The 26,616-nt window shown below is 45.0% G+C and overlaps 1 protein-coding gene across 1 annotated transcript; it reads right to left on the bottom strand.

Moving 5' to 3' along the window:
- Positions 1 to 1,514: 1,514 nt before the first annotated feature.
- Positions 1,515 to 25,126, bottom strand: LOC121613777 (sprouty-related, EVH1 domain-containing protein 2-like). The gene is made up of 6 exons (XM_041947402.1): positions 24,565 to 25,126; positions 11,328 to 11,520; positions 11,080 to 11,248; positions 10,727 to 10,791; positions 5,543 to 5,701; positions 1,515 to 5,389 (listed from the first exon to the last, which is right to left on the bottom strand). Exons 1-6 carry the CDS (start codon positions 24,588 to 24,590, stop codon positions 4,601 to 4,603), a joined length of 1,401 nt encoding a protein of 466 aa, XP_041803336.1. The 5' UTR covers positions 24,591 to 25,126; the 3' UTR covers positions 1,515 to 4,600.
- Between the last annotated feature and the right edge of the window lie 1,490 nt (positions 25,127 to 26,616).

Raw genomic sequence — 26,616 nt, 5'->3', positions numbered from 1 at the left:
TCAGTCAGGCAATGCTTAAACAATTATCTGGCTCCTTGTAATCTTTACTTCTGCGACCTCTCAGCTCAGTGTGGGTTTATCAGACCATTTAGACCTGACAACCAAACACAACAGGCTGAAGCAGTGCAAACGGACAACAAAATCTCAGTCGTCCGGAGGAAAACATCAAAATTCTGCCTATGTTCGGACATGAGACCGCAGCACTGGTGCAGGACAAGCCACCCATTCCTGTAAACTTCACTGGGAAGTGAGCGCCGGTGCTTTGTGCACCCAGAGAGGGGCCATGCTGACCCCATTACACGAGCAGATATCTTAAATGTTTGCACATGTGGACTGTGATGCTGTTTGCAGCCGTTGAGCTGCTTAGCAGGCCCCCAAAAGCCCTCGGGGACCTTCTTTTTCTTCTCTTTTCTCCCTCCTCCTCCTCCTCCCCTCTCTCGCGCTCCATCATTATCGCCCACATGCTTTTCCAGAGACATCCTGAGTGAAACAGCTCGACGTCCTCGATGGCTATCACATGTTCCTGCTGAGGAGGGAGGCAGCAGGGGAAAGACATCTTGAAGAGAGTGAAGCAGGGTGTACTAAGCTGAGCTTATTTTCTTTGTGCTTCTTCCCGTTAAATACTCCACAAAGAGTTTTGTGCATCACTCTCTAGACATTTTAAAACATAAGAAACTTCAGGCCTCCTCGTGAAGTCTTTGGTGACATCCTATCTCCCCCTACAGATTCTGTGTTTGTTCTAAGAAACCTGTTTAGGGACTTCATATATGGCCTCAAAGGATTTGTTGAATGTTTGAGTCTGTCCTTGTTCAAACATACATTCAATAAACCAGACACAGAATAATCCCCCCAAAACAACTAGCTTTTTAGATGTGAAAATGCTAAATTTGGATTCATGTTGCATTCATGTTCTCCTGAGGATTAATCCTGCAGACTTGGTGACCCCCCCATGACTTCTTCTCCTCCGGCAACATCTGACTTTCACCAGTACTCGGGTTTATGACCAAAAACCTGCAAAACTAATAACACTTAGCATGCACAAAACTAGCGCATACTAAGGCACTGAACTAAGATGTTGCACATGGTAAACATTAAACCTGCTGAACATCTCCATGTTAGCGTGCAGACAGTAGCATTTAGCATTTAGCACCAGGGTGTCTAAGCACAGCCTCACAGAGGAGCTGGCACGAGTGTAAATTCCTTTTTTTTTTCCTGATTCCTTACATTTTATAATCGCCTATATCATCATCTGCTTACAGAAATCCTTTGATGAATGTGTTCCTTTAATGAGCTGAAACTTGTTTTAATGCACTGATAGAAAACATGACTAAACTGGTAGGAACGTGGAGGTAAACGATGACGCATGCTGCAGAAAAGTTACAGATAGGAAATGCATGGGCCCTATTTGTTTTACAGTAGGTATTTATGGGGAAGTACCGTCACTCCGAGAGTAAAATTAAGCAGCATACTCACATGTGGTTTCACTGTTTTCTCTCATTTTATTGGAGGCGGAAGGTAAGACACACATTTCACTTCTCACAGACCTGGCCACCCTTCAGTATCTACAAAGTACTTCCTGTTCCTTCTCGAAAGCAAGAGCTACATCCATCGTACATGTTAGAAACAGTTATTTAAAAAAAAAAACAAAATAGAAATAAAAATGTACAACATACACTTGATATATATAATATAATTTTTGCTCTTTTTTTTACAGAGGTAAAAATACTAAGCGTAAAAAATGGGTCTAATTCATTACAGGGAGTCGTTTCTTTAATTTTTCAATTTAAATACACAAGGAGATAAAGAGGATGCGTTCAGGCACTTGTAAATGGCTCTGACATGTGAGAACACACTCGGACACCAGACGAGACGGAGAAAAAAAACGATTTAACGCTGACACACACACGCACACACACACTTTCCAATCTGATTGGCCCTGTCCCCGATGCATCCCATCATCTGAGGATCTGATTCCACTGGATAGGTGTTACTGGGTGACAGCATGCTCAGCTGATCCCAGCAGCTTCGGATCAAGGAGCAGGAGAGGGGAAAGGGATGTGGGTTAAAAACACACACACACACACCAAGGACACACTGGTACAGGACAGGATGCATGAAACAGACACAACCAGGGAAGGAAGAAGGACATCCTCAGGCATTCTGCATTTCAACTACAGTAAGTGACATTTCCTTGGCAAAACAATCAGGGATGGATGTTTGTTTCCAGGATTTCAGCTGTTTTTCGGACTCCCGTTCTTTACCAATGGGACCCAACAGATGTCCTGCTTCTCTTTTGTGTTTTTAAAAGCTTATTGTGTTCCCAGTCACATCCCCGATGCTGCCATCGACCGGGCCGAGACGAAGCGTAAAGCACCCAGGCGGTTGCAGGTTTAGTGTCGCGCTGCCGGTGCGAGGGCGTGACTGGCTGGCTGAAGTGTCACTCAAACAGAAGGGGACACCGGCGAGTGAGTGCGCAATTTTTGTTTTTTCCCACCACCTGAGTCTGTACACACACCCGCCATAACCCTGAATGAGCAGGCTTCAACTGTTTCTACCTCAATTCAGTCGAGTCCATCATCCGACTCTTCGTGGGGGTGGCGTGAACCAAAACTGGCTTGAAGGGAACAAAAACGTTGTAGGACGGAGGAACAGCGCACGCCAGTCGATGTAACTGGTTTCAGCAAGAGATCTCTTAATCTCCCATTTACACAAAAGTAATCTGGCTTTAAAGGAATAGTTTGACACTTTGGGAAATACTCAAAGGTAAAATAAAAGAAGGTAAAGACACAAGCGGAGATTCCAGGAAGTCGCTGGGAGGCCAAGAATGAGTTCATCCTGTCACCTGCATGAAACCACAACTTGTTTCTACACTTCGTTTTTTGAACGGATTAAACAAATGACTGTTTCAGTGAGCGAGCTTTCGAGGTGCTGGCAGGTGGATGTTACCTTTAGACGGAGACTGGCAAGATTTCCCTGCTTCCAGTGTTTACGCTAAGCTAAGCTAACTTTCCCCAGGCTCCAGGTTAGCTAAACAGAAATGAGAGTGGTATCAATTCCCTCATAGTTCTTAGCAAGACAGCGAAATATTTCCCAAAATGTCTGATTATTTCCTTTTCAACTCAATAATGACTTGTGTTTCATTAACGTGACATGAGGCTGCACATGTCAAAAGGTTTTATACTAATTTTCACTAGTAAGGAGATTTTAATACCTATATTCATACTAAGTTCATTCACTGAACCAATCATATCACCAGTTATGAATTTGCTGTTCCACATCATGACTGGTGGGCTCCGCTGGCAAGGGGGGCGGCTTAAAGACGGGAGCTGATTGTACATCGCAAGCACACTTGATGAGAGCCTTTTTTAAGAATTACTTTTCATTACAAAAATAGTTTACACTGCGTTTAAAAGGGTGACGGTGAGGCTGATTGCTTGGCGCTGTGAGCACGCTCTCGCGCGTCATCCTAGCAGACATCTTCGGAGGGGACGGGGGGGTGACGCTCGGCACGACGCTCCACATTTTAAGGCATAACGGGCGCCGACTTCAACGGCGTCTCTGATCGACTTCTCAGGTCTTCACGTGACACGGACTGCTGAGTGAGGTTCTGCAGAAAACGAGGCCTTAAAATCTCACGCCGCTTCGAGCCAAGAAAAGTGACTGGACTTCTCAGACTGGATGGATTCCTGGTTCAGGCGATAGTTGAGGCACTGTTTGAAATAACGGGAAAGGAGCGGGGAGACGGATGCTCGAGCATCGTAACGTGACGTGAAGCACCATCTCATCGTGTGAGCAAATCACAACCCAGCGTCCTTTTGCTGGCGGATCAATTCAGTGAGAAAATAAATAGGATAAAAACACAAATCTTTGGGCTATTAGAAGATTAAGATGAGTACCACGTTTGTTTCAGTGAACAAAGATGTCGAAGGTGGAGAGCTATGTAGACTATATACATGAGCTTTACTATAAGCTGCAGTACAGACAACAAAAGGCCTCGGCGCACACTGTAAGCATGCACATATACTATCCACACACACACGCACATACATACACACACTCGCACACACACGCAAAGAGGTGTAGTGTCTGATTTCTCTTGTAGCTGGAGTTGAGCGGGCCTGATATTGGAATAGAATATAAACAAAATGGCCACGCGTACATCAAAGGAGAGAAAAAAAACAGAACAAAGAAACAATTCAAGTTCTTTGACGCCGAGTCAGTGTACAAAGTATAAAGTACCTGCATATGTGATACATGACATATAGGTCAGCTATAAAAAAAAAAAAAAAAAAAAGGCCCCCTGAAAAAGAGTGCTCTCTCACTAGAAACAGAGCATGAAATGGCCACGTGGAGAGCTGAGAGAACTGTCTGCCGTAAGGGGGAGCTTATCTTCCCAGGCCGTTCAGAAAATGCACCAACTGTTTTTTGTTTTTTTTTTGGCTTATTTCAGTGTCTGGAATTTGTCGAGAAACCCAGAGAAACCAAGGCAAGAGAGCGAGCAGCCGTGACCGCTTGTCCCCTCTGCGTATTTCCCCATCCTTCCCTTTCCCTGTGCTTGCGTTGGGTTTAGGTTTTTTTGTTGCTTCCTCCGAGAGGCCGCTCAGCTCAGGGCCTTGTGTCGGCCCCCGCAGCAGCCGCACCTGAGCCCCGCCCGGTGGCAAGCGTGGAGAGGCGGGTAGAGGCAGAGGCAGGGCGCCACCAGAGACAAGCCGAGCAGGGCTAGCCAGCGCGAGCCGAGCCGGCCTCCCCCGCCGCCCTCGCCCCCGTCACAGGAGCAGGGGTCTGAGTAGTCCCCCTCTGGGTCTGACATGCAGTGGTAGAGCATCGTGTCTGCCAGCCACATGCAGCTGACCCGCCGAATGCACGCCCGCACAGGGTCCGGCGCATCCTGGCACCGGCCTCTCCGGTTGTCGGAGACGTAAAAGGCCTCGCCGCAGTGCTCGCACTGAGCGCGCTCCACCCCGTCCTCCTTCCGCCCCTTCCCACCATTGGTGGATGGAGAGGAGCTCGGGAGGAAGGAGCGGGGCTGGGAGGAGACCACAGAGGAGAAGCCTTGCCGATATGAGCTGCCGTGGCCCTTACTGACCAAGGGTCCGAGGGCGGGGTCAGAGTCTGAGGGCGACAGGGCTGGTGCCAGCGGGTAGGTGTAGTCGTGCTTCTGCGCCTCCGTCTTGGCAAAGTGGACGTAGGACTCAGAGTCGTCCATTTGGATGAATTTGTCACGCACGGTGGCGTGGCGGTAGTCCTCGTAGCCCGTGAGCCAGGGGCGGTCCGACGGCCGTCCATGATGACGCTCGGTGGTTCGCTCCCAGCTGCGCTCCCGAGGGTTGATCCGGACGATTTCCTCGTCCTCCTGGAAGGTGACGTGACGGGGAAGTCGAGGCAACGGCTGGAGAGAGAGAGAGGGAGCGAAACTTAAACCCTGCTGGCTGCAACCGACTACTGTCTGCTCAGCTGAGCAGTAAACAATGAATTTTACTTAAAAATCACAACAAACGTTTCGCAAAAATGGTTTCAGAGCACCTGGTCCTGCATGTCTCACCTGGTCCAAGAAGTAGTGGTCTGACAGGCGGTAGGGGTCGTGGAGGTCGTGGCGGTGTCCCAGCATGCACTTGTGTCTCTGCGGAAGGGGCGAGGACTCGAGCGGCTGCAGAGAGCTCTCCAGTTTCTGGGAGGAGTTGGATGAGCTGTCTGTGGTGTTCTGAGGGGACAAACAAACACAGGATGCGGGCTGAAAGCTGCGCTCCGATTGGATACACCAAACAAATAGCCAGTACAGGAGGACTCCACAATTGGACAAACAAAAACAGGAAGCCTCGGCGCAGCTCTGATTGGAAAACAGGAAGTGTGAGCTCTGTTTTTTGAGCCGCGGTGGATCAGTGTGTGCAAGTTCAACTATTATTAACGACATCCACCATAAAACGTCAACAGCAGCCACTAAGAAAATCTCTGTAGCCATCAAACCTTAAGTTAAATCAGGTTTAACATTTAATTAACCATTTACACACATGGAGAAAATCTGTTTCTATGGTGATCCCATTTGTTCAGAACACGTCTGGTTAGTAAGGGTACCGTGGGGACGCAGGAGTCAAGTGATGTCAATGCATCTGGCATTTGGAGAGGCCTGGTAGTCAAATAAGTCCAACTGTTATTGTTTGCTGAGTTTGCATGTGCAGGAAGAACTGTGATGGACTTCATCTGACCCGGCGACAGCATACACTTTACCCTCAGTGGTGGGACAAAATATTAGAAACGCCTCACTGCTCACGATGGAGCAGAACAAACTGCAGCCTCTAACGACAACCTCTCTGACAGAGTTTCCACAAAAACTGTTTGTGTGTGTGTGTGAACACTATCCTGTCCCCTTTCCGCTGAAGGCTGTCAGGGCTCCACTCCAACTCAAACCTTGGCCAGACACTAGACAGCCGGGCCGCTGCCGTGCAGCGCTCAGACAGACAGGTTTCAGACGGGCATGCTGGGGGCAGAGCAACGCATCAGCTGACAGGCAGGTCATGAAGACTCCTGTGCCATCATGTGTGCACCTCCACATATTCATGAAAAGGGTGCAGGTGTTTGTGTGTGAGGAGAAGAACTGGTTTTGTCTTCTGGAAGGCTTGGAGTTGGACTGTTTCTGTGTGAGCATCTGTTTCAGGACAGCGACGAGTGGACTGTCTTTCTGAACCGAGAGATACGCTCAGCTCACGGGGGGGGGGGGTCCTGTGTAACTCAATGACGGCTTGTTCTGCTGAAAGAAAAGTTATGTTTCCAAATCACTCTCTGCATTTGTTTCATTTTGCTTTGAGTTTCACATGGCTAGTCACCAGAAGTCAGCAGAGCCACAGAAACTTGTATCAAAGGTCAACAAGCTTGTCCGCCAAAGAAAGTTTGGCCATGGCTGAATTTTACATGGTCGTCTTTTGCCAGCAGCTCACAGCAGCTATGAGACGTCCGTGCTTCCTTTTTTCCATCATGATGTGATTTTCATTCCACGAAAAAAAACAAAACAACTCCACCTGACAAGTACAGAAAAGATGAGAAGCTTGATTCCATCTGTTTCCTCTTCTCTTCAACATTTGCCGGAAAGACAAACTGAAATAAATGCCTCAGAAACTGGCGGCTGGAGCTCAGCTGGCTATGAATGGTCGGGTTGGTGGCTCGAACCCCCGTCCTCTTCCACATGTGTTGAAGTGTCCTTGAGCAAGACGCTGAACCCCAGATTGCTCGCAATGTACAGTATGCCTGTGATGAAACAAGACTCCACAGCCATGCAAGCAGCTCTGCGAGGCTGTACTTAGACACACTGCTTTGACTTAGATGCTAATGCTAGAGCGGCAACAGAACCTTTTTGAAGCTAATATTTGCTAAATAGCACAAAGTACAGCTGAGGCTCATGGGAATGTCCTTAATTTTGCAGGGGTTTGATCATGAACAAAAGTAGTGGACTAACTCACATTTTGACCTAATGTTAGGACTAGGATGGTTCAACAGGAAAAGTCAGGGAATCACCAAAGTCAGACAGCAAGGCATGCCATCCAATAGGTCCATCCAACAGCCTGCAACCGATGTGGTGGACTGCCTGACTGACTGACTGACTGACTGACACGTAGACCGACGTTCCTAAAAATGCTACATCACTTTGGACAAAAAGCCTCAAACCAAACAAAATAATGCCAGAAAATAGCTGCATGCATCATTGGGTCAGTGGGAAACTCTAAATTCATATTTTCCAATTCTAGTTTCAAATGAATCGACATGTTCGTCACTTGCTGTCTGACCTACAATCGATCCAAACAGAACTACTGTATATCCGACAAGGGTTATCGACAGGTGACACATCAAATCAAACTTAATAAAACTGACTAAATTTTAACCCAATGTGTCAAAACCTGGCACTAAAACCAGCCTAAAACCAACGCTATAAATTATTTGTGGGAGTTATATGACCCAGATCTGGTGTGTGTGTGTCTGTCTGTCTGTCTGTCTGCTGAAGCTATCCCTATTATATCCTGCTCCCCACATGGATACCGCCATGCTGAGAATTTCCCCCAGCTTTCTTACAAAGCCCTCAGAGCAGCCGGCCAAAAATAACATAACATGCTGCCTCCGCTCCGGGCCCCGCCCCCCTGGAGAAGACATTACCGGGGGGGAGGAGCCGATACGGTTTAAAACCAGTCCGGCTCTGGCCTCCGCGGCTGCAACTAATTCAAAACACAGACCAGACTTTCTGCTGCGAGCTGCACAAGAGGACGGAGAGCCGGAGAGGAGTTGAGGGGGAGAGTTTATATTTCTGGACATCCTCCCTCTATATATTCCTGCCCAAGGCTGGACAGAGGGCATTTCAAGTTATTTTCTGACACAAAACATGTCCTGACTCAAAGCTCGGGAGGATTCATCCTTCAACAGTCCCGTCTCGCTCTCCTGGGATGAGCCCAGAATTGCTTCAATAGCTTTCACTCCCCCTGTTGTGAATGAGCCAAAATAGAGACAGAGAAAGGAGACGTGCCGAAGGGAGGGACAGAGGAAGGGTTGGGTTAAGTTTAGGTTTGGCGAACGAGGAATAATTTCGGGAAGTATGTCCATCCCAGCTCTCCCCAGCTCTGCACCCCCCCGCCCCCCCCAAGGCTGTAAATCTGCTGCAGCGTTTCCCCTGTCCACGACGACTCGCCTCGCAAACTCTGCCGCCGGCGCTAACTTTAGGAAAGGTCATTAGCACAGACGAAGCAATCAGTACTGAACCCATCAATGCATCCCATCGTTATCAGCATGAGTGTCGAGGCAATGTTAAGATTACATTTGACAACCTGATGGTTTTCACATTGTTTGGTCTCGTGTTTTGAGGATTGAGGACCATGACCGTCAGGTGGATGGGAGCAGACATGAGAAGACATACAAGAAGACAACCTGTTAGAACAGCTGTGGAGACGAGAGTCCTGCACGGACAGACCAGACATGTATCTGCATCAAACCTGAGGCCAAAACATGCAATTATGCTTCATCTAATCCATAACTGTGACTCTGCTTTCCATTAGAAAATGACCTGAAAACCTGAACCTGATCTATAGTGAGGAGAGCTCGCTGTCTGTCTGTTTTTATTTTCCTCCCTCCACAAGCAGAACACCTTGCGCCGACTACACCTGTGCAAAGGTAAGCTTACCCGTGCTAGGCGCAGCTTTATCAGACACATATAATGAGACAGTTTAAACACAGACTGAAAAGTGGCAGGCTCGAGTTTGTTTGGCCTTTCCTCTGTGGTTTCTGGATTACAAATCCAGACAACATGCAGGAGAAGAATGCATGTGCACCTCTGCTGGCTGTTCGCTGTTGATTTAAATTTTATCTACTGCTGAGCTTCTACGGAGCTTTAACTGAAATGGGACTTACCAGCTGAGTCTTATTTTGAGTGAGTTTGGCAGCTTTTAAAGCAAGAACTTGCCTTGGATTCGCAGCACTGACAGCTTTCCTGAAAACCCGATGCTCCATTTCAGCGATTGCTCCACCCTCTGACAGCGCTGTAGCCTCCCTCCACCCCTCCTCATGTGTTTGTATGTGTCTCTGTGGTGGCTGTACACTCCCAGCAGAGCACCTATTAGTCTTGGCCCTCACAGACAGCTCGAGTCAAAGATGAACCACGAGGCACTTCCTCTCGTAAATCACCGGCCCCGCACTAAGCTGGGAAACAGCTGCTAGCTGCTAGTTTGGTGGCGACTCTCTTTTTCAACTGGGAGGGTGGAGAGGGTGGGTGAAGGAGGGGCCGCGGGGGAGGGGGGGTCACCAGGAGAGAGCGAGGTGGTGGGATACAGGAAGTGACCTTTTGACCCTGCCTGCTGCTCCTGGTGTCAGGTTACAGAGTGGGGGGAGGGGGTCGTTCATGCTAACTTAAGGCAAAGAGGCTCTGACACACAAACACACACATGCTTCTTGTACCATGGCAGGTAGACGCGACAGGGAGGGGGTCTGGAGTTGAAACACTTTCTTTTAAATGGAAGAAACAAAGTCATTTTGGATGCAGAAGACTCCTTTGGGGTTTTAGCTGAGTAGTTGAACCATAGTTTACTCCAGTGCCTACTAGCAGTACTTCTTTTCAATGACAAATCCATAAAAGGTGTTTAGATACAGATTGGCAACTGGTGGAAACTGAGCTACAGAAGACTGCAACCATCAAGACAGTCCACAAAAACAGGACCAAACCAGTGCTGTGTGTTGTTTAAGGCGCCAGGTAGACATGAAATCTGACCCAGGTAGTTCGTGTGCTTGTGTTACCGCTCATGGGTCTGTTTACTGGCCTTCCTGCATTGTATTAGGAAAAACCAACCAACGCAGCCCCTCGCATGTCTGTAACACAAATCTGTTGGAGGATTCCTTGCAAACTGAACCTTAGAATAACATCCCGGTGCTGCCGGCTGCGCCTCAAGACTCAAATATTCCCAGTCTGGGAAAACTGAGGAGAGTTCAGCTCTGATGCACAGCAGCGACAACCTGGAGGCAGCCAGTCATGCTAGTTTTGATTTCCTCTGGGAAACGGAAGCACAGAGATGTTTTCTAGTCAAGTGCATAAAAGTGCGTCAAACTAAATAACAGAAAGGATAATTATTTTTATTTTACCCTGTTTCTTCAGATGGAGCACGTAGATGAGGATTTGTAGCAGTTACATTGGGCAAGTTGTTGAAATTTAAAAAAAAACAGATGAACCTCTATAACGGTGCATGAACGTGGGAAACATGCTTACAGTAAAGACGTCGTCGTCACCCAGTTCGCCCTCGTTCTGGAGTGCTGTAGAGGAGGTGGTGGAGCCTACAGAGAAAGAAACAGGAGCAGCCTTTAACTCAAGCATCCAACACTCCACTGACAGATGTTATGGTGATACGGGAACATCTGGGTGTCCAATGTGTCGTCACTCAGATCGAATAAACCCTCTGAGTTGAATTCACTCACTTCTCTTTCTACCTTTGACAGTTCTGGTAACTTCCTGGATTGAAACCTTTGTGAAACAGATCTCAGAGCTGCAGTATTTGATTCTGCTGATGCATTGTCTCAGCGCCTCTGTAATTTCTTGGACAGCAACACTGCAGCACAGCGTACCTTCAGCCAGGTCCTCGATGGCTTTCCGCACCCCCCTGTCGAATGCTCTGGCGTCAGCTGGACTCTGGAAGGACAGGCCGCACTTCCTGTCCTCCACCTTCCAATGGTGAAACGTGGGCGTTGCTATGGTGTACACAAGGTCCTTCCTCAGCGGACAGTCCAGGATCACCTGTTCATCCAGCACATATCAGCCATGTTTCCTATCTCATCCTTAAATGAACTTTGGCGTGCTTTTGTTGATGTTTTACCTGTTTGTCTCGCAGTCGCTCGCCACGGATGAGGAACTGGGAGAAGCTGGAGGCCGGCACGGGGGCCAGCTCTGGTGGCAGAAGACGGCACACCCCGACCCTGGTCAGAGCTCCCCCGTCCTGGGCCAGCCAGCCACCGCTCGAGTCGTCCCGCGTCATCACCACCGCTTTTACACGCACGATGTAGCTGTCACTGGACAGACAAAGAGAGAGAGGAATAATCATTACAACCGTAACTGAAATGTGTATTAGAACATGGCACAAAACGAGCTGATACACTTTAAGATGATCGATATCATCAATGTCTTAAGATTTAAACACACAAACTGAAGCTTCACAGAAATGCAGCCTAATTAAACCATTATACCTCTTTAACGTGAAACCAAGCCTTTAAATGAATACTGGAAAAAAGAGCAAAGTTCAATATAGGTTCACTGTGTCTGTGCTCACAGAGGACCATCATCCACATCACCAATGCAACCAGCTCCCTGACTTCCATTATCAAATAGGAGCTTGATACTCGCCTGATACATTTTCCTGCCCCACTCAAAGGTTTGTTATCACTCCGCCATGTTCATCAGCACGCACACTAAAATCTAGGTGTTACCTAATCTAAAATGCCACCAGCAGAATTTCATGTACAGGATGCTGTATCTCGTTTCCGTGCAACTCTGCTTCAAAATACTTTGGATCGACTACATTCTTCACTTTGAGAGGGTTGTGACTGACAGCACACGTGTCAGCTGAAAATGAAAGTATTAAGAAGAGGACAGGAGCTTTCAATCTACGTTTGGGAGCAGCAAAACATGTTCAGTTCATTAACACTGCATGTTAACAAAAAGAATTTGCAACTACGCTTAGGACAGACATGTCAAATCCACAGGAGCAAACAAGCAAAACAGAATATCAAAGAATGTAAATTCTCCCCTGAAAACAGCACGAGAAGAATCTACCAGGTGAAAATGTGCATTTAAACCTCACAGCAAATATTCTTCATTCATCACAAAAACCCTCCAGGCGACAAAAATTCTTCCTCAGGCATCCTGGTCTTACCTTGTAAAAAACCGACTATCCCGCAAACTCAAACTACTCTTAATTTTTCTGGCGAGAGTCTAAGTGTGCGTTAATGCCACAGCAGTTTATTATAGAGCTGGATTCACACTGTGGCAGAATGTTTGAGGGCGTCTCAAGTCACGACTTTGCCTGGTCCTCGCTGTGCTGAGGTGGGCGGTGTTGCACCAGGAGAAGTCCGCATGCACGCACACGCACACACACACAGGCTTTAATAAAAATGTAGCTTTGTGTTGCATTTTCTTTGGTGGTATCAAAACTTCCTTGAGAGGAGAATTTCAACATGAGATGATAATTCAATGGATGAGGTACTCAAGCACCAGAAAGTGAATCAATGACAATTCTGACAACTGCACGCCATCTATTTTATAAATGTGGCTGTTGTTCAGTTATCTACTAATCAAACTGATCATGAGACAAGATGAGTTGTGATCTGCATGGTGTACCAACTCAGCTAGACATTTTCCTGGGTTGACCCTGCAATTATTTGTAAAAATATCTCTTATTCAAGCAACCAGTGGCCTACTATATAATAATATATTTAAAATTTTTAATTGTAATGTCCGGGTTCAATTCCTGCCTTTGCTGTCACAATGAAATAAAGAAACAAATGTTAAAATAACACATTAACAAAGTCCCTTATTAAGAAAAAATAGGAAAATGTGGAATTTCTCTACTTCAAATCCTCAAAAACAATTAATCTGGGTCACCATTTGTGGCAATACTAAGTTCTTCTTGGTTGCAGCCTCACAAAAGTCAGGATTTGCTTCTTTGCCCTGTTTTATATTACTGTAAATATCTTTGGGGTTTGGGCTGCCGACTAAACAAGCAATTTGAAGTTGTTTACTTGGGCTCTGGTGGCCATTTTTCACTATTTTCTGTCATTTAATAGACTAATTATTATCACTTCATAAAAAAAAAAAAAACAACAGATGAATTGATAATAAAAATGACCATTAGTCGCAGCACCGTTAGCAACCCTACTTCAAACAATTATCACCTCAACTGGAGAAATCGTATTCCAACTACACACCAGTCAGTGTGAGTGCATGCAGCAGAGGAGAAACCAGCCGGGATCAGACACACGTCATGCAAACTGACAGATAACGCAGCTCCAGTTTGGTCTATATAGCAGCACAGCACAATACATGACAAAAACTCCCTCCGCAGTCAATAGAGTCGTCAGTGCTGCTAGCATGAGACAATACAATGGAGGCTGAATGGTAGAAAACAAGACATTCTCAAGCATTAGCATGACAGCCACCACCCTCACAGGGACACAATGAACACGGTCACAATCCACATGAATGATCTGACAATAACAGGATGTACCTCTGTGTACTCCATCGATGCTGCACCCTGTGTGTGTGTGTGTGTGTGTGTGTGTGTGTGTGTTGGAGAGAAACATAGAGGGTAGAAAGAGAGGCCGAGTGGGAGTGAATGAGAAGGGGGTGTTATATAATTAGCTTACAGACAGTCCCAGGGATTTGATGTTCACACACACACACACACACACACACACACACACACACACACACACACACACACACACACACACACACACACACACACACACACACACACTTACACAAACACACCCACACACTCTCTCACTCACACACGCACACACACACAGGTGGCAAAACTGGTTCACCAGCTCCCACCCACACACATTCATAAAAGTGACTGAATGACAGACTGACTGGGTGACAGCAGACAACCAGCTCCTACAGAACAGCAACCATATATTCACCCACAAGGTCTGCACTTTCACGTAAACAAACACAGACACAGACACAGACACACACACACACACACACACACACACACACACACACACACACACACACACACTTTTAAAATAAATGCTTCCTCTGAATGCACCTCACCACATTACACTTTCCCATTCAGATATTAACAGCTTCTTGTGTTCGGGTTGCATTAAATTAAGATAATAACTGCAGGAGTGAAGATGTTGTCTGCAGCGTGGAGCTTCAGTGATAGCCTACAGTACGGAGGCTGGTGTCATTTCATTTGTCATGTCAAACCACAACAGGCGGAGGCAAATAGTCATGCAGGTTCTTCTAAACCACGAGGGAAACTTGAATGGCAATAAACGAGACAATAGACATGCAAAACAGCAATGTCAGTGATCTATTTATAGCTCTATGATTTCATGATCTTGGAGGGTCAGGCTAGCGAACTAGCTTACCTTATAGCTGCTAGCTATTTTGAATATGAAAGGTCAGCTCGGCTTGGTAACCATCTTTTTATAGTAATTAAGTTATTTTACGACTTCACAGTTGACTTCTGTTCAATGTTCGACTGGAACTTTTACTGTGGTTGAAATTGTGGTTATAAGGCTGTTCTGGGTAGCAGCGTGCTACCTTTCTGGATTTGCACCACTGTTGTGCTCCCATATTGAAATAAAAATGGGTTCAAAGAGTAGATTTAAATCTGACTAATGGTGCAAAATTGAGGATAGTTGTTCAGATAAACTACCGTCCTAATCTCACTCACTGTGTGTGTGTATAGTGTATAGTGTTTGGATGATGTTGGTGTTAGCAAGGTTTGCTAACCACTTGGCCTTATCTGACAACAAATATTGTAACGAGAGACCACTAAACAGATGTGGCATTCCTGTTTGAAGTCGCAGTTCCTGCTGTATGTCGGTTTTGCGCAGGTGAACGTAGGCCTGCAGTATTCTGCAGAGTGAAATGACAAACCAGTGACATTATTTCTGCCTCCGGAGCTGCTCTGACACCGAGAAATGTTAAGCGTGAAAATCCAAACTGCTGGTTTTACATCAAAGTACCGCAGCAGTTTAACATGACTCAAACACATGTATGACACATTCACATATGGAACCACACATCCAGTCCACCCACATACAAAAATAACAGCAAAATCTGTGCTATATAAGCACATGTGCTTTAAGACACACGATAGCAGCTATCAGCTCTCTGAGATGAACTTGTCACAGTTTGGGCTGTCTTGTGACCCATGTGCAGAGCCCCGTCTGCCGACGGGCCCTGTAATCTGTGGTTGGAACACACAGACAGCCACAACCAGCAGCAACGCGCTACTTTAATACACTCGGGAGTGACCACACATTCTGGCACAAATACACACCGACACACACACACACATACATTTGGGAACTGTGGATCTAATTCTGTCCCCGCGAATGTGGCACGAGGTACCGGTGCTGAAAAAGGAGCGTGGCGCCCACTTTAAGAAAAGATTATAAATACACTATTTATAATCGCCTATTTGTGTGGATTTCACACACACACACCAACGTTAACTTTATACAGACTTTTTCCAAATGTTACGGTAGCTTAATATTTGACCAAAAATAAGTGAGTGCCAGGTGATCTAGAATGTTCACACGCTCACAAAGCTGTGTTCAGGTGCTGCACGGACTTTCACTCTCTTTTAGGGTGGGATGCAAAGTGTTCAAAAGTGGAGCGATGAGTCAGTTTAAAAGGAAGATAGGGTGGAAGTCAACACCTTGCTGATAAGGAAAGAGCAGGTAATTCATGCATCACATCCGTTTCAGAGCTGTTACCATCAGGTCAAAGGTGCAGGGTGTGTCTTTCTACTTCTTACAACAGGCACTAAACGACAGTTGCCAGCCAAACTTTTTGCACAACCTCTTCCACTATAACACAATATTCTGGTGCCTGTTGGTGGTCAATGACTTGTGAATGTTTTTTATGTGTCTTCAGGCCACATTTCTGAATTGCTGCCAGCTGACATCCTCCCACTATGACTCACAAGCTCCTCCGGCTAGCGTAGGCGCCATTCAATATAATAATATAACGTTTGAGTTACAGTATCGTGGCAAACACGCACAGCATCAAATTCAACAGCCTGATATACAAACATTATAAACAGCTTCTTTGAGCACACTTCAGCCATTACTTTCTCTTCACACACAGATGTAAAATAGCATAGACAGGCTGGAGGTGCCCTACTTCCATGTTCACAGTCACTTGTATGCTTTTTCTGGGGGAAAGAATGATGCTCTTTACTTTGGATGCAAACTGTTGAACACATCCAGCAGGAACATATCAACATAAGCATTCATTTGGAGTTGTGTCTAAAGACACTTTGCAAACACAAGTCAAATATTGACTCTCCTTTTAGCTCTGTTTTGGTCTCCACCAACTCCTGAGGGAGATATCTCACTACCAAGTTCGCTAGCTTGTCATTAACTTTATCTGTCTGTTCTTGCTGGGCTGGTAGTGTACAGTGGACTTCTAGAGCTCGTTCACTGAAAACAGCTGCCTTCTGTGGCTGAAAACAACACTGATAAGAGCTGTAAGACATAATAAAGCTTTGCAAAGCTAAGGAGAAGTCACGATGGGTTCAACACTAGCGACCCTTTTCAGAAACACACAGTTAATCTAAACTTTTGATTAAAGATGATTTAACAAAACCCAGCCAGCATTTAAGAGAACAAACATTCAAGTGTTTATTCAGTGGTATTTCTTTATCTTGGCACAAAACAATAAGCAAACATCTACTGTATAATGGAAAACTTGCAATACTCTATAAAATTAGCCAAGTGATTGACTCCCTATGCAGAATGTAAAGTGTGTGAATGAAAGTACAAACAATTGTATATCACACAAACTGGCCTTCCTGGTTTCTATGTTTTTCATATTCATTGCAGTGTTGCTGTGTTTGCAGCATCGGTTCTATACTCTTTATTTCCATGCACGGTCCGCACCTTGCAAACAAGTCAGTATCATAATGAGGAAATGAGCTGTGGGTGGAGTACACATCTGTAGGTTCCCTGCAAAGCCACATTAGCACACTGTCAATGAACTCTTCAGTTCCACTTGTTAATTTTATTTGCCTGTAAGCCATGTCAGCATCCACCTTCTGTCCGAATTTACTATCAAAACACCACAAAGTTACTGCTGGAAAGAATAACTTTTTGAATACATACGTTTAGAGCAGAAACTACTACTACAGCTACTTAGTGAGCTGGACCCTGCAAATACCTGACATGATCCGTGTGTAACAATATTGCAATAAAACAGTAAAGGGGGCTGGGAAGCGGTCTGGTTATCAGGTCTGGAATCCAGCTCATGTGTGACAGATAAAAGGGCCAGTGAGGGCAGCCCAGCCATGTGTGATAAGGGCGGCTATACTTCCTGTGATAAGAAATGACTGGCCGCGCCTCTGCCTGATCAACAGAACCACACACACACACCCCCGCACAGGGTCCGCCTCTGTCTGTGGAGCTGCGCGCGCGCACGCACGTGCACACACACGCACACGCGCACACGCGCACACACACACACACACAAGATCATAGATTGGATGTTTTATTGTATAAAAAAAACAGATTTTGGCAAAGTAAAGTGAAATAAGTAATACATAAAACATTTTCGTGACATTTTAGTCACATATTTGCCTGCTGATTTACAGAACTGTCTAGAACTGTTAGACTTTTCCATCTTTAGTCAGTCATTGTCTCCAATCTAATTGATTTAAGTAGGAAAGGAGGATTCGATTTCCCACTACAGACCAACATGTCCACTTGAACGTCATGTTAAGTCGACACTGATGCATAGCCGTGCCAACATACTTTGAATGAATGCCTTCAAAGTAGAAGGCATTAAATGCACTGGTACCATTAAAGTACCAAAGTTAGAATAGTCATAATTGGTACTTTTAATTGATTTAGAACAGGCTCAACAGCAGAGTCTATCTCAACTATAGGGGACGCTATTGTTATTGCTCCTCCGCCTTGATTCTGTCACACAGCTCAACAACGCCTGACAACGGCGTTAGTTCTGCACGCAGCGCTGATTGGATCGAATGCTTTATCGTGATGCCGGATGAATCAGTCACCTTGGTGGAGTTGATTCAAAAGTCTGGACCCAGTCAAGTCACATACAACATGAGGACTTAGCCAACAACATTGTGAAAGCTTTCATATTTTCATTTCAGAGTGAGAGGAGAGAGTGGTGGGGTGAAGCGAGTTCATTCACAACTATTGACACCGGAGGCTCCTGAGGGGAAGTTTGATCGGCTTTCTGTCAATCAGCTGTAGTTACATGGTACACGCACATGTCTGGGCAGCAGAAGACTCATGCTGCCGGTGTGAGTCGAGTGTGTCAGTCGACATGACAGAGAGGTCAATAATACACAGAGAAGAATATTAATGGAAAACATCCCATACCCAACTGACCAATCACGATGCAAGTTCAAATGCATTCATGATTATCTCAGTGGGAGCAAAACAGCATCGCTGCAGTTAATCGTTTTAAAACGGATGAAAAAAAATGCTGTCTGGGGCAGATTGTTGTCAGCGCTGCAGTACAAAAACTTGCAATGTGCGCATTAATCAAAAATATTTCAAAAAAGGAGAGAAGCAAAGTCTCAAAATGACAATGTCAGGACACTGTGATATCTTTGCTCCAAAAAACAAATGTGCAGATGTTCAACACAATTGTGTTGCAGTTCCAACATGTCATCCAGCAACTTGGAACTGTACCCTGAGGTGATTCTGCAGCCCCTCCAGCTCAATCACTGTGGAAACCATACTGAAAATAAGCTGATTGGTCTAAACCTCTTAAAAGCTACTGAAAAGTCAACCAAGACCCTCTATAATGACTCATATCCTCTTATACTGAGTTAGGCTTACCGCTTGGCGTCAAATGTAAGTGATAAGGGGTTTTCTAATTTCTAATCTCTGCATCTTTGATCGACACCCGCCAAAATATCAGCTTTGGTGTGTTTGATCAGGTAGTCCTTGTTTACTTTAACTGTCATATGCAAGGTTTTTCTTGTAATAGGACGACCCGTACTCCAGCGCCAGGGCACCAAACCAACTGAAAATGATTTGCATAATGAACACTAGAAAGTCTGTTCACTTAGGGCTTCCCTAGTCTAAATATTCTCGTATATTTACCACTACACATGATGCGCCACAATGTTTCCTGGTGCTATTTGTCGTTGATTTTAAATAGCCTGTAGTCTTTCTGCATTACGAGTTGTTGGGAATAGTTTTAATTAGATGTTAGCATGAAAACATGCAGTTTCCAAGAAGCATCCGTCTGAAATAGCTTCAAATTCAAGAATTGCTTGGAAGTAGGGCAACTAATTCACAACTGTAAACCCTTTCATGTAGGTGAGATCACCAAAGATCTGTTGTATAAGAGCGATTAAAACCTTAAATCTGCACAGCAAAACAGTCTCACATGTCAGCCAAATCATCAGACACAAAAACTGAAGTTGATCTCCTTTCCTTTAGATGTTGTGTATGGAGAAAAAGTGGCATTGGTGGAAGTAGATGAAGAGCTAAATCATAAAAGCCACTGGCCCCTCTCATCTCTTTTTGGACAGATCAGAAAAGATAATCAGCCAGAGCGCCCTGGTTACTGAAAAAGTAAACGTTCACAGAGTTCGTTCACTGAAGAGCTGAAAAGAATTTGAGTCTTCAACCAGTGAGGGAAAAACACCCTGAATGAACTGAATGAAAACTCAAGCTATTATAATCTTGGTCATCCAGTCAGCTGATGAGCAGAGATTAGTTAAAAAAAAAAACAGGCAAACAATCTGGGTTCATTGTTTGGTCTCCAGATATAAACAACTCAGGCCATTATATAAAGGCTCCGGATAGCAACCAGTGATGAGCTGCTCTGTAAAACACAGGAAATACTGTGACCAAGGATCTGTTCCACATGATGTGTGTCTGTGTGTGTGTGTGTGTGGAGGGGGAATACAGAGAGCGAGAAAGAGAGAAAATGCAAAGGGTTTGCAAAGGAAGTTCATTTGTGGACATGGAGTATGTGTCAGTGTTCTCTTTGTGTGTGTGTGTGCAGTACATACATACAATCTAAGCTAACAGACCGCTGCTTAAGATAATACTTATTTACCTATTTTGTAGCTTGCTTGTGACTTTTTTCCTGCAGATTGTCATGTTTTTTTGTTCTGTCTCCACGCTGTTTCCTCTTTTTCCTTTCATCTTTGAAATGATGTGATCTTTTGAGTACAAAAGTGTGTGTGTGAGCTGCCAAATAAGGCCCTCTCAGTGTTTCTTTCCACTGTCTTATGAATAGTTACATTTATGTACCCTTTTTACAGTATATGCGAATACTGTACACATAAAACACATGTTAGCTAGCTACAAATGGAGTCTGACAATAGGAACTATTTCAGCAGCCTAAAACATCAACAGGAAACATCAGGTTTCATGGTCAGTGCCTAACTGACTAGCCACAGAGCAGACAGACAGAAAGACCATTTTCTACACTATGACCAGCCTCAATAGACCAGCAATGCAATGCAGCTTCAACACATGCTGCATTTGATGTCTCACTTTGAGTACAAAAAAACCTCTTCTGTTTCCCTTACTGCGATCAATCTTTCCACATACATGAACAACTATGCAACACATCCAGGTCCTCTGGCTTGTTGTTGTGTTGTGGGAAATGTTGAAAATTCCTCAAGCAAGTGAAGAGACAAGGCTGGTTGAAGGAAAGTCTGTATAGCAGGAAAAGTAAATTACTTTCAACACACATCTAGTTTTATATGTCTGAGGAACCTCCTTTAACAAAATGTGAAACTGCTTCTATCTATAATTTAGCACAAGTTGTTCTGCCAATCATGCATTATATTGGTGATGAACTTTTCCACTGTCCCGAAATTCCACTCCAGTCAAGATTATTATAGTCTCAATATCAAATGCTGCTAACGTAGAAAAATATATGTGTGAGGAACAGAACAGTCCTGCTGAGGGAACATGCAGACCTGCTAACTCCTCACTGCTGTGTTTGCCAGTTGATGAGTGCTTTCTGTTCGGGGATGGATTATATTTCGTTGCTACGTTGACCTTAGCTGAATGTCACCAGGCATCTCCTGTCCAATACTGACTGTGCACATGCTGACCCTGCAGCAGCACACACCAGATCAATACATCCTCTGCTCATGTTGTGACTCTACAGGGTGTGTGTGTGTGTGTGTGTGTGTGTGCAAGAGAGATGTTGTACTTCTATAAAAAAGGCAATAAATGTCCTCTGAAGGACAGGGGTAAAGAGGCACATCCTCAAAATTGCAGACATGATGGCTACGGTTATCGTTTAGGACAAGCAGTCAACAAAAGGCCCTCACAAACAGAATGTATGTGTGCGTGCCTCTAATCACATTGCCTCCTGGTAGCAAAACTGACACATTAAATCTGATTACTTCATTGAGCAGGTGAGGCGTTCAAAGTGTGCATGTGACTCAATCTTCCTAGCATTCACCAGTAGAAAAAAAGTGATCCGCTGCTAAACAGCCATACAATTAACAAGCAAAGTATCTAATCTTTCACACAGGCTACATAATTAGAAAAAAGGCTATACTGCTGCACCTTTTTAACGCGACACAAAGGGTATAAAGGTGTGGCTTATATCTCCTGACCCAGCTTTAATACCATAACATGCTTTTATTTCTGATAAGAAAACCACAATAGAAAAAAATAGCAGATAACTGCACATCGGTTCAACTCTACCCAGTAATGAGACAATAAATGCTTTTGTATGAAGCAGGACAGAAGTACCAAAGGGCTACTATCGTAAAGACCGTCAGTTGAAACTAACTGTAAAAATGCAAAATGAATACCAATAATTTTACCTTCAAAATACCCATCTGCTAGCAATCATAGGCTTTTCATTGTTAGATCACCTAGCTAAAGAAGGGAAGCAGGCCAGTGGCAGATGACTACGTTAAATGCATTCATATTTAGATATGAGTACACTACACATGGCTACAGACCTGCAGCTGCTGGAAGTTTTCGGATATTGCAGTCTAGATATTAATTAACCAATGAGAATCAAGAGGTAAATTGACATGTCAGTGAAAAGTTGTTTTGCGAGCATCAACGCTAATTAAAATAAATTTATACTGAAGATAACAGCAATAGCATTTATTGAACTGCAATCTGCAGGAGAGCAAAGGTTTGATAAATGTTTGTTTGTGACTGTTAAATTCAACAGTAAATAAGTTGGCTAAAAAAATGAAAAAAAGAGTACATATTTGAATTAGAACTTAAAAAAACTTTAGGGGATTAGACTAACAGGGTTCAGTGATAAGTATTTTATATTTCTTATTTCTTTAATGATTGTCACAAAATAAATCTTTACTTCCACTTTTTTCTAGTCCATGCCGCTAAAATGCATTGCTAACAAATAGCAGGTGTACGTTCTGTTAGCATACTGTGACTTTTATATAGTTTTAATGGTCACAAACTTGCTTGACGGATCTACGTGAAAAAGGGTTTCACTGAATTCTTGTAAAGTATATTATCAGAGGACAAAAAGCTTTTGTTTTGTGGGCGATTGTCACTGAACGGCCATTATTTGAGTACGTCGTGGGCGTGGCCCAATTTGGACATCACGCGGTGAGAAAAGAACGACACATCATCACCATAGAAACGCTTCCCCGACCGGAAGAGACAGGCAGTTAAGAAGAGTTAACGCATCTGTTTACTTAGAAATAAATGAGTCAGAACACGGCCCTAAAGATAAAGCTACTGTCAGGGAGGAACACTGGGGACGTTTAAACCGTATCAAAAGGCACAAGACACCTAAGAGTGAAATCAGGTTAGTTTTAACAGCAGTTCTCCTGAGTTACATGGTTGCAGCTAGCCCCAGTTTGCGCTCCTCATGTATTAGCATTACATTCTGCTAACACACGAGAGGCACAAACTGGGGCTAGCTTTCAGCGCCTTTCTCCTGCTCCTGTCTTGTCTGTGGGACCGCGGGCAGACAGTCTCTGTACGCCGGCCTCGCAGAGCCGAGTACGGCCGGCAGGCATGAATGGGGACGCGCTGAAGGTTAGAGGGCTTTTATGAATGAGCCGGCGTCACGCCACAGCAGCGCAAACATCCCCTACGGTGCCCTTCGCCCTTCCACCCCCGCCCGCCGACAGAGATCTGCAAGGCAGGCATTCCTACCGAGCACAGCCCCGTGTAGTCTGACAGGGAAGTTGTCGATATAGGCTAATGGAGTTAAAGGCAAACTGAGAGCCAATAATGTAATTCCGGCATGCCTGTTCATACGTCTGCGCATTTCCATTTAAGCCTTAAAGAGATTGATTTTGGCAAAAGGCTCGCGTGCATTTAAAGGTTATAATCTCCCTGTGGTTAAACCTGGTGGTCTATTCGCGTTGGTTTTAACAATAGCATTCACATAAGGACTATAAGCGCTCTGCCACCTGCCCAGTATTAAATGTAATTCACATTAAGCTTCAGTTCCTTCTCGGCAAAGCTGATTTTAAGCTTCAAGCGCTTCCATATAGGCCTGTGGGTGCCGTATGAACAGGTCTGTGGGCCTACATATTGTACGGCTCTATATTAGCTACATTTCGTAAGACGCAACAGCCGGATCCGCGGGTCAGTCTGACCAACAGAAACCGACAGACACGACTTTACGAGGCTCGAGTCGAGGGGAAACATACGCGTTTTTTTTCAGAGCAAGTCGTCGTTTACAGTCGGTATTTTTTTATGAATGGAGCGCGGTAGGCTATGCAAATGAGGGCGATTGAGAAAGAGATGGCGGATGAGGCATATCGGATATCTCATATCCTGTGAGACTTCCCCCTTCGGTTGGAAGCAAACATACAGATGTGGCCAAACAACGAGGCAGAGTTCGCCCTGCAAACGCCGTCGGGTTTTTCCTCCTTATTTAACTGCGCGACGCACAAACAAGAGGTGCGTGAGCTCGCTGCTGTTTGTGTGTTTAGAAAAGGTGTAACTTCGGGGCGTGTTTGAGTTTCTAAGTTACGCTGCAACAGGGCCTGCTCTCTCGCTTCAGATCCTTTCAGAAAATGTTTCCGATCCACCCACGCTTATTCCCCTCCTCCTCCTACTCCTCTTCTTTCTCTCTCGCCTTCTCAAGACTGGTCTACACCAAGGTGGGGGCCCTAAAACCCTCTTCCACAGCACTGTCAATGCATTGCTTCACAGCAGCATCAAGCACCAAATCCCGTCGAGTGAATAACATTTTTAAAGACAAGCACAGCATACATGAAAGCCAGCTTTGTACGAGGAGTTTTTGGCTGCACATTCCACCAAGTTGCCCTGATCATCTCCAACCTGTAGGCACTGGGAGAAGCGAAAAAAGACATACGTGCAGAGAAATCTTTGAGCCACAGTACTTACTCGTTTGGGTGTGTTTCTTCTATCATTTTCTCGCTTCACCTCAGGTAATGTACCACGGCGGTTGCATACTTTTCGCTCGTCATTCTTTCTCCGCGGCTCCTCCGATTCTGTCTCCAATTCCGCATAAATCCCCCCTGCGCCTTTGTGCGAGTGTCGGCTCTTTGGCTTGCCCTCGACTGGCTGTGCCTCCGTCTTCTTTTCCACACTTTTCCCCTCTTTCCCTCCCCTCCCGGAGCTACCCAGTTTCTTCTGGATCGCAAGTGCCCCTTTCCTATAACTTTAATACACCATCGCCTTCGGTAGGTAACGTAGCCTATAGAGACAGTTGAGTAGCCGAATCCAGCTCTTCTCTTCTCTCCCCCCCTCCCCAAACACACGCACGCACACACACGGACACGCAAGGCACACACTCCGTTTTTAAGTCCTAAGGCGCATGTTTTCACCGACGACTCCGGTTCCAGTTGTGCGTAAAAAGCGCGTCGTCGCTGTTGTTACTGAGGGGTGGCCCCGCTAGAGCCCCATCTCTCTCTACTCCATGTTGGATTGCAGGCAGCCGAGCTGCTCCAACGACGCCGGGGGAGGGAGAGCGGGGAGGAGGAGGAGGAGGAGGAGGAGGGGGTGCAGGGCGGAAGCGGTGACGTCGGTCTACATTTTGGTGGAGGGCCCACGATGGCTGCAAACCGTAGGGGCCTTTGATAAACGACCCCCCCTCCCTCCTGACCCCCCTCCGGATCCATGATTTCAAATCCGGACATGTCACCTTTGTTCTCAAATAAAAATCCAATAAGTTCCTGTTGGAATATTACAGATCTTTCGTAGGAAATTGAAAATACCGCACTGAGGTGGTCACTGAAAAGTGCGCAGTGCGTTTGGCAGATTAGACATGATTGTAGTTGTATTTCACAGAAAATACCAGAGTCAGTGCTTGGAGTTGGCTGTCCTAACCATATGGCTCATAAAATAGTATAGATTGAATTATCATTGTATTGGATACCCGTAAGAAAGTACAAGGTTTAGTCTTAAACTCCAGGTGCATGTCTGATGAAACAAAAAAGATTAAAGGGATTTTCCGCTTAATCTTGTCAACTTTTTACCACCGTATCTGTGACAGACTGTCAGGTAATCCATAGCAGCTGTGTGCAGTCTCCTATCGTCTTTGAGAGGCAAACTGGTCTGCGGATTTAGCTTTTTAACACCTATTGATCTCTTGAAGTGCGGGGAAGTTAGATGATTAGCCACTTTTGTTTTCGTTGAGCGCTGCCAGATTTGTGTTCCTGCCTTTAACACTCGCCAGCATTGTTTTCACGTTCATGCCTGGGCGAAAAATCAGCAAGTCTTAAAGTAAAACTGTGGTCGTGTAGCGCCCTCAGCTGGTTATTCATACATCATACATGCTTGGAGCAAAGGTTTTGAAGAAAAGACTGCAGTAAACAATAATTACAACAATTGCAAAAATATCGTTATACTACTGTCTGCGCTTTTAAAAAAGAATGTCATTAAGCGTTTTTTGATGATATGATCATTATAATAAGTAGCATATATATCCTTTATTAGTCTAGTAAAGGTTATGAGATGATTATATACATTTGACCTCTCAGATCTTATAGTTTACACAGTGTTACCACAACGTTGTTGATTAGGCATTCAACTAAAAGAAGATAAGGGGGATCAGGGAGAGGATCAGCACACTGTGATTGTGAAGTCTCTCACCTTAAGTCAACTGAGTGGATCCTAAATTCAATAGTGAACAATTCTTTCCTCACAACTGGAGTCACAGTCTGTCAGAATACTTAAAATTCACTTCCAGGCCATTTAGTTGCATTGGACATTTACTGTATATCATTAAAGCAGTTCTAGGAAATAGTCTCTGCATAAATTAAACAGTTTATCAACAGTCTCATTAACATAAACCAAAAGGGACTGTGACATTCCCACTAACTGCTGCAGATTCACTGTATTTATTACAGTGGAATGTACAATGTTAATATCTCAGAGTGTCCACTAGGGATTAATTGATTGTTAACAGCAGAAACTGGACCCACCAATGTGTTT

The sequence above is a fragment of the Chelmon rostratus genome, chromosome 11 (assembly GCF_017976325.1).
Source record: "Chelmon rostratus isolate fCheRos1 chromosome 11, fCheRos1.pri, whole genome shotgun sequence".
Lineage (NCBI taxonomy): Eukaryota > Metazoa > Chordata > Actinopteri > Chaetodontiformes > Chaetodontidae > Chelmon > Chelmon rostratus.
Note: the sequence above shows the minus strand (reverse complement) of the source record. Positions and strands in the feature narration are given on the sequence as shown.

Bases quoted from the DNA above. Each gene is read 5' to 3' on its own strand.
- LOC121613777 (XM_041947402.1), bottom strand. From the start codon at position 24,590: ATGATAGAAGAAACACACCCAAACGA. The intron at 11,521-24,564 runs GTAAGTACTGTG...TTGTCTGTCCAG, and splicing joins GAAGAAACACACCCAAACGA to TGACAGCTACATCGTGCGTG. The intron at 5,702-10,726 runs GTAAGCATGTTT...TTGTCCCCTCAG, and splicing joins GTGACGACGACGTCTTTACT to AACACCACAGACAGCTCATC.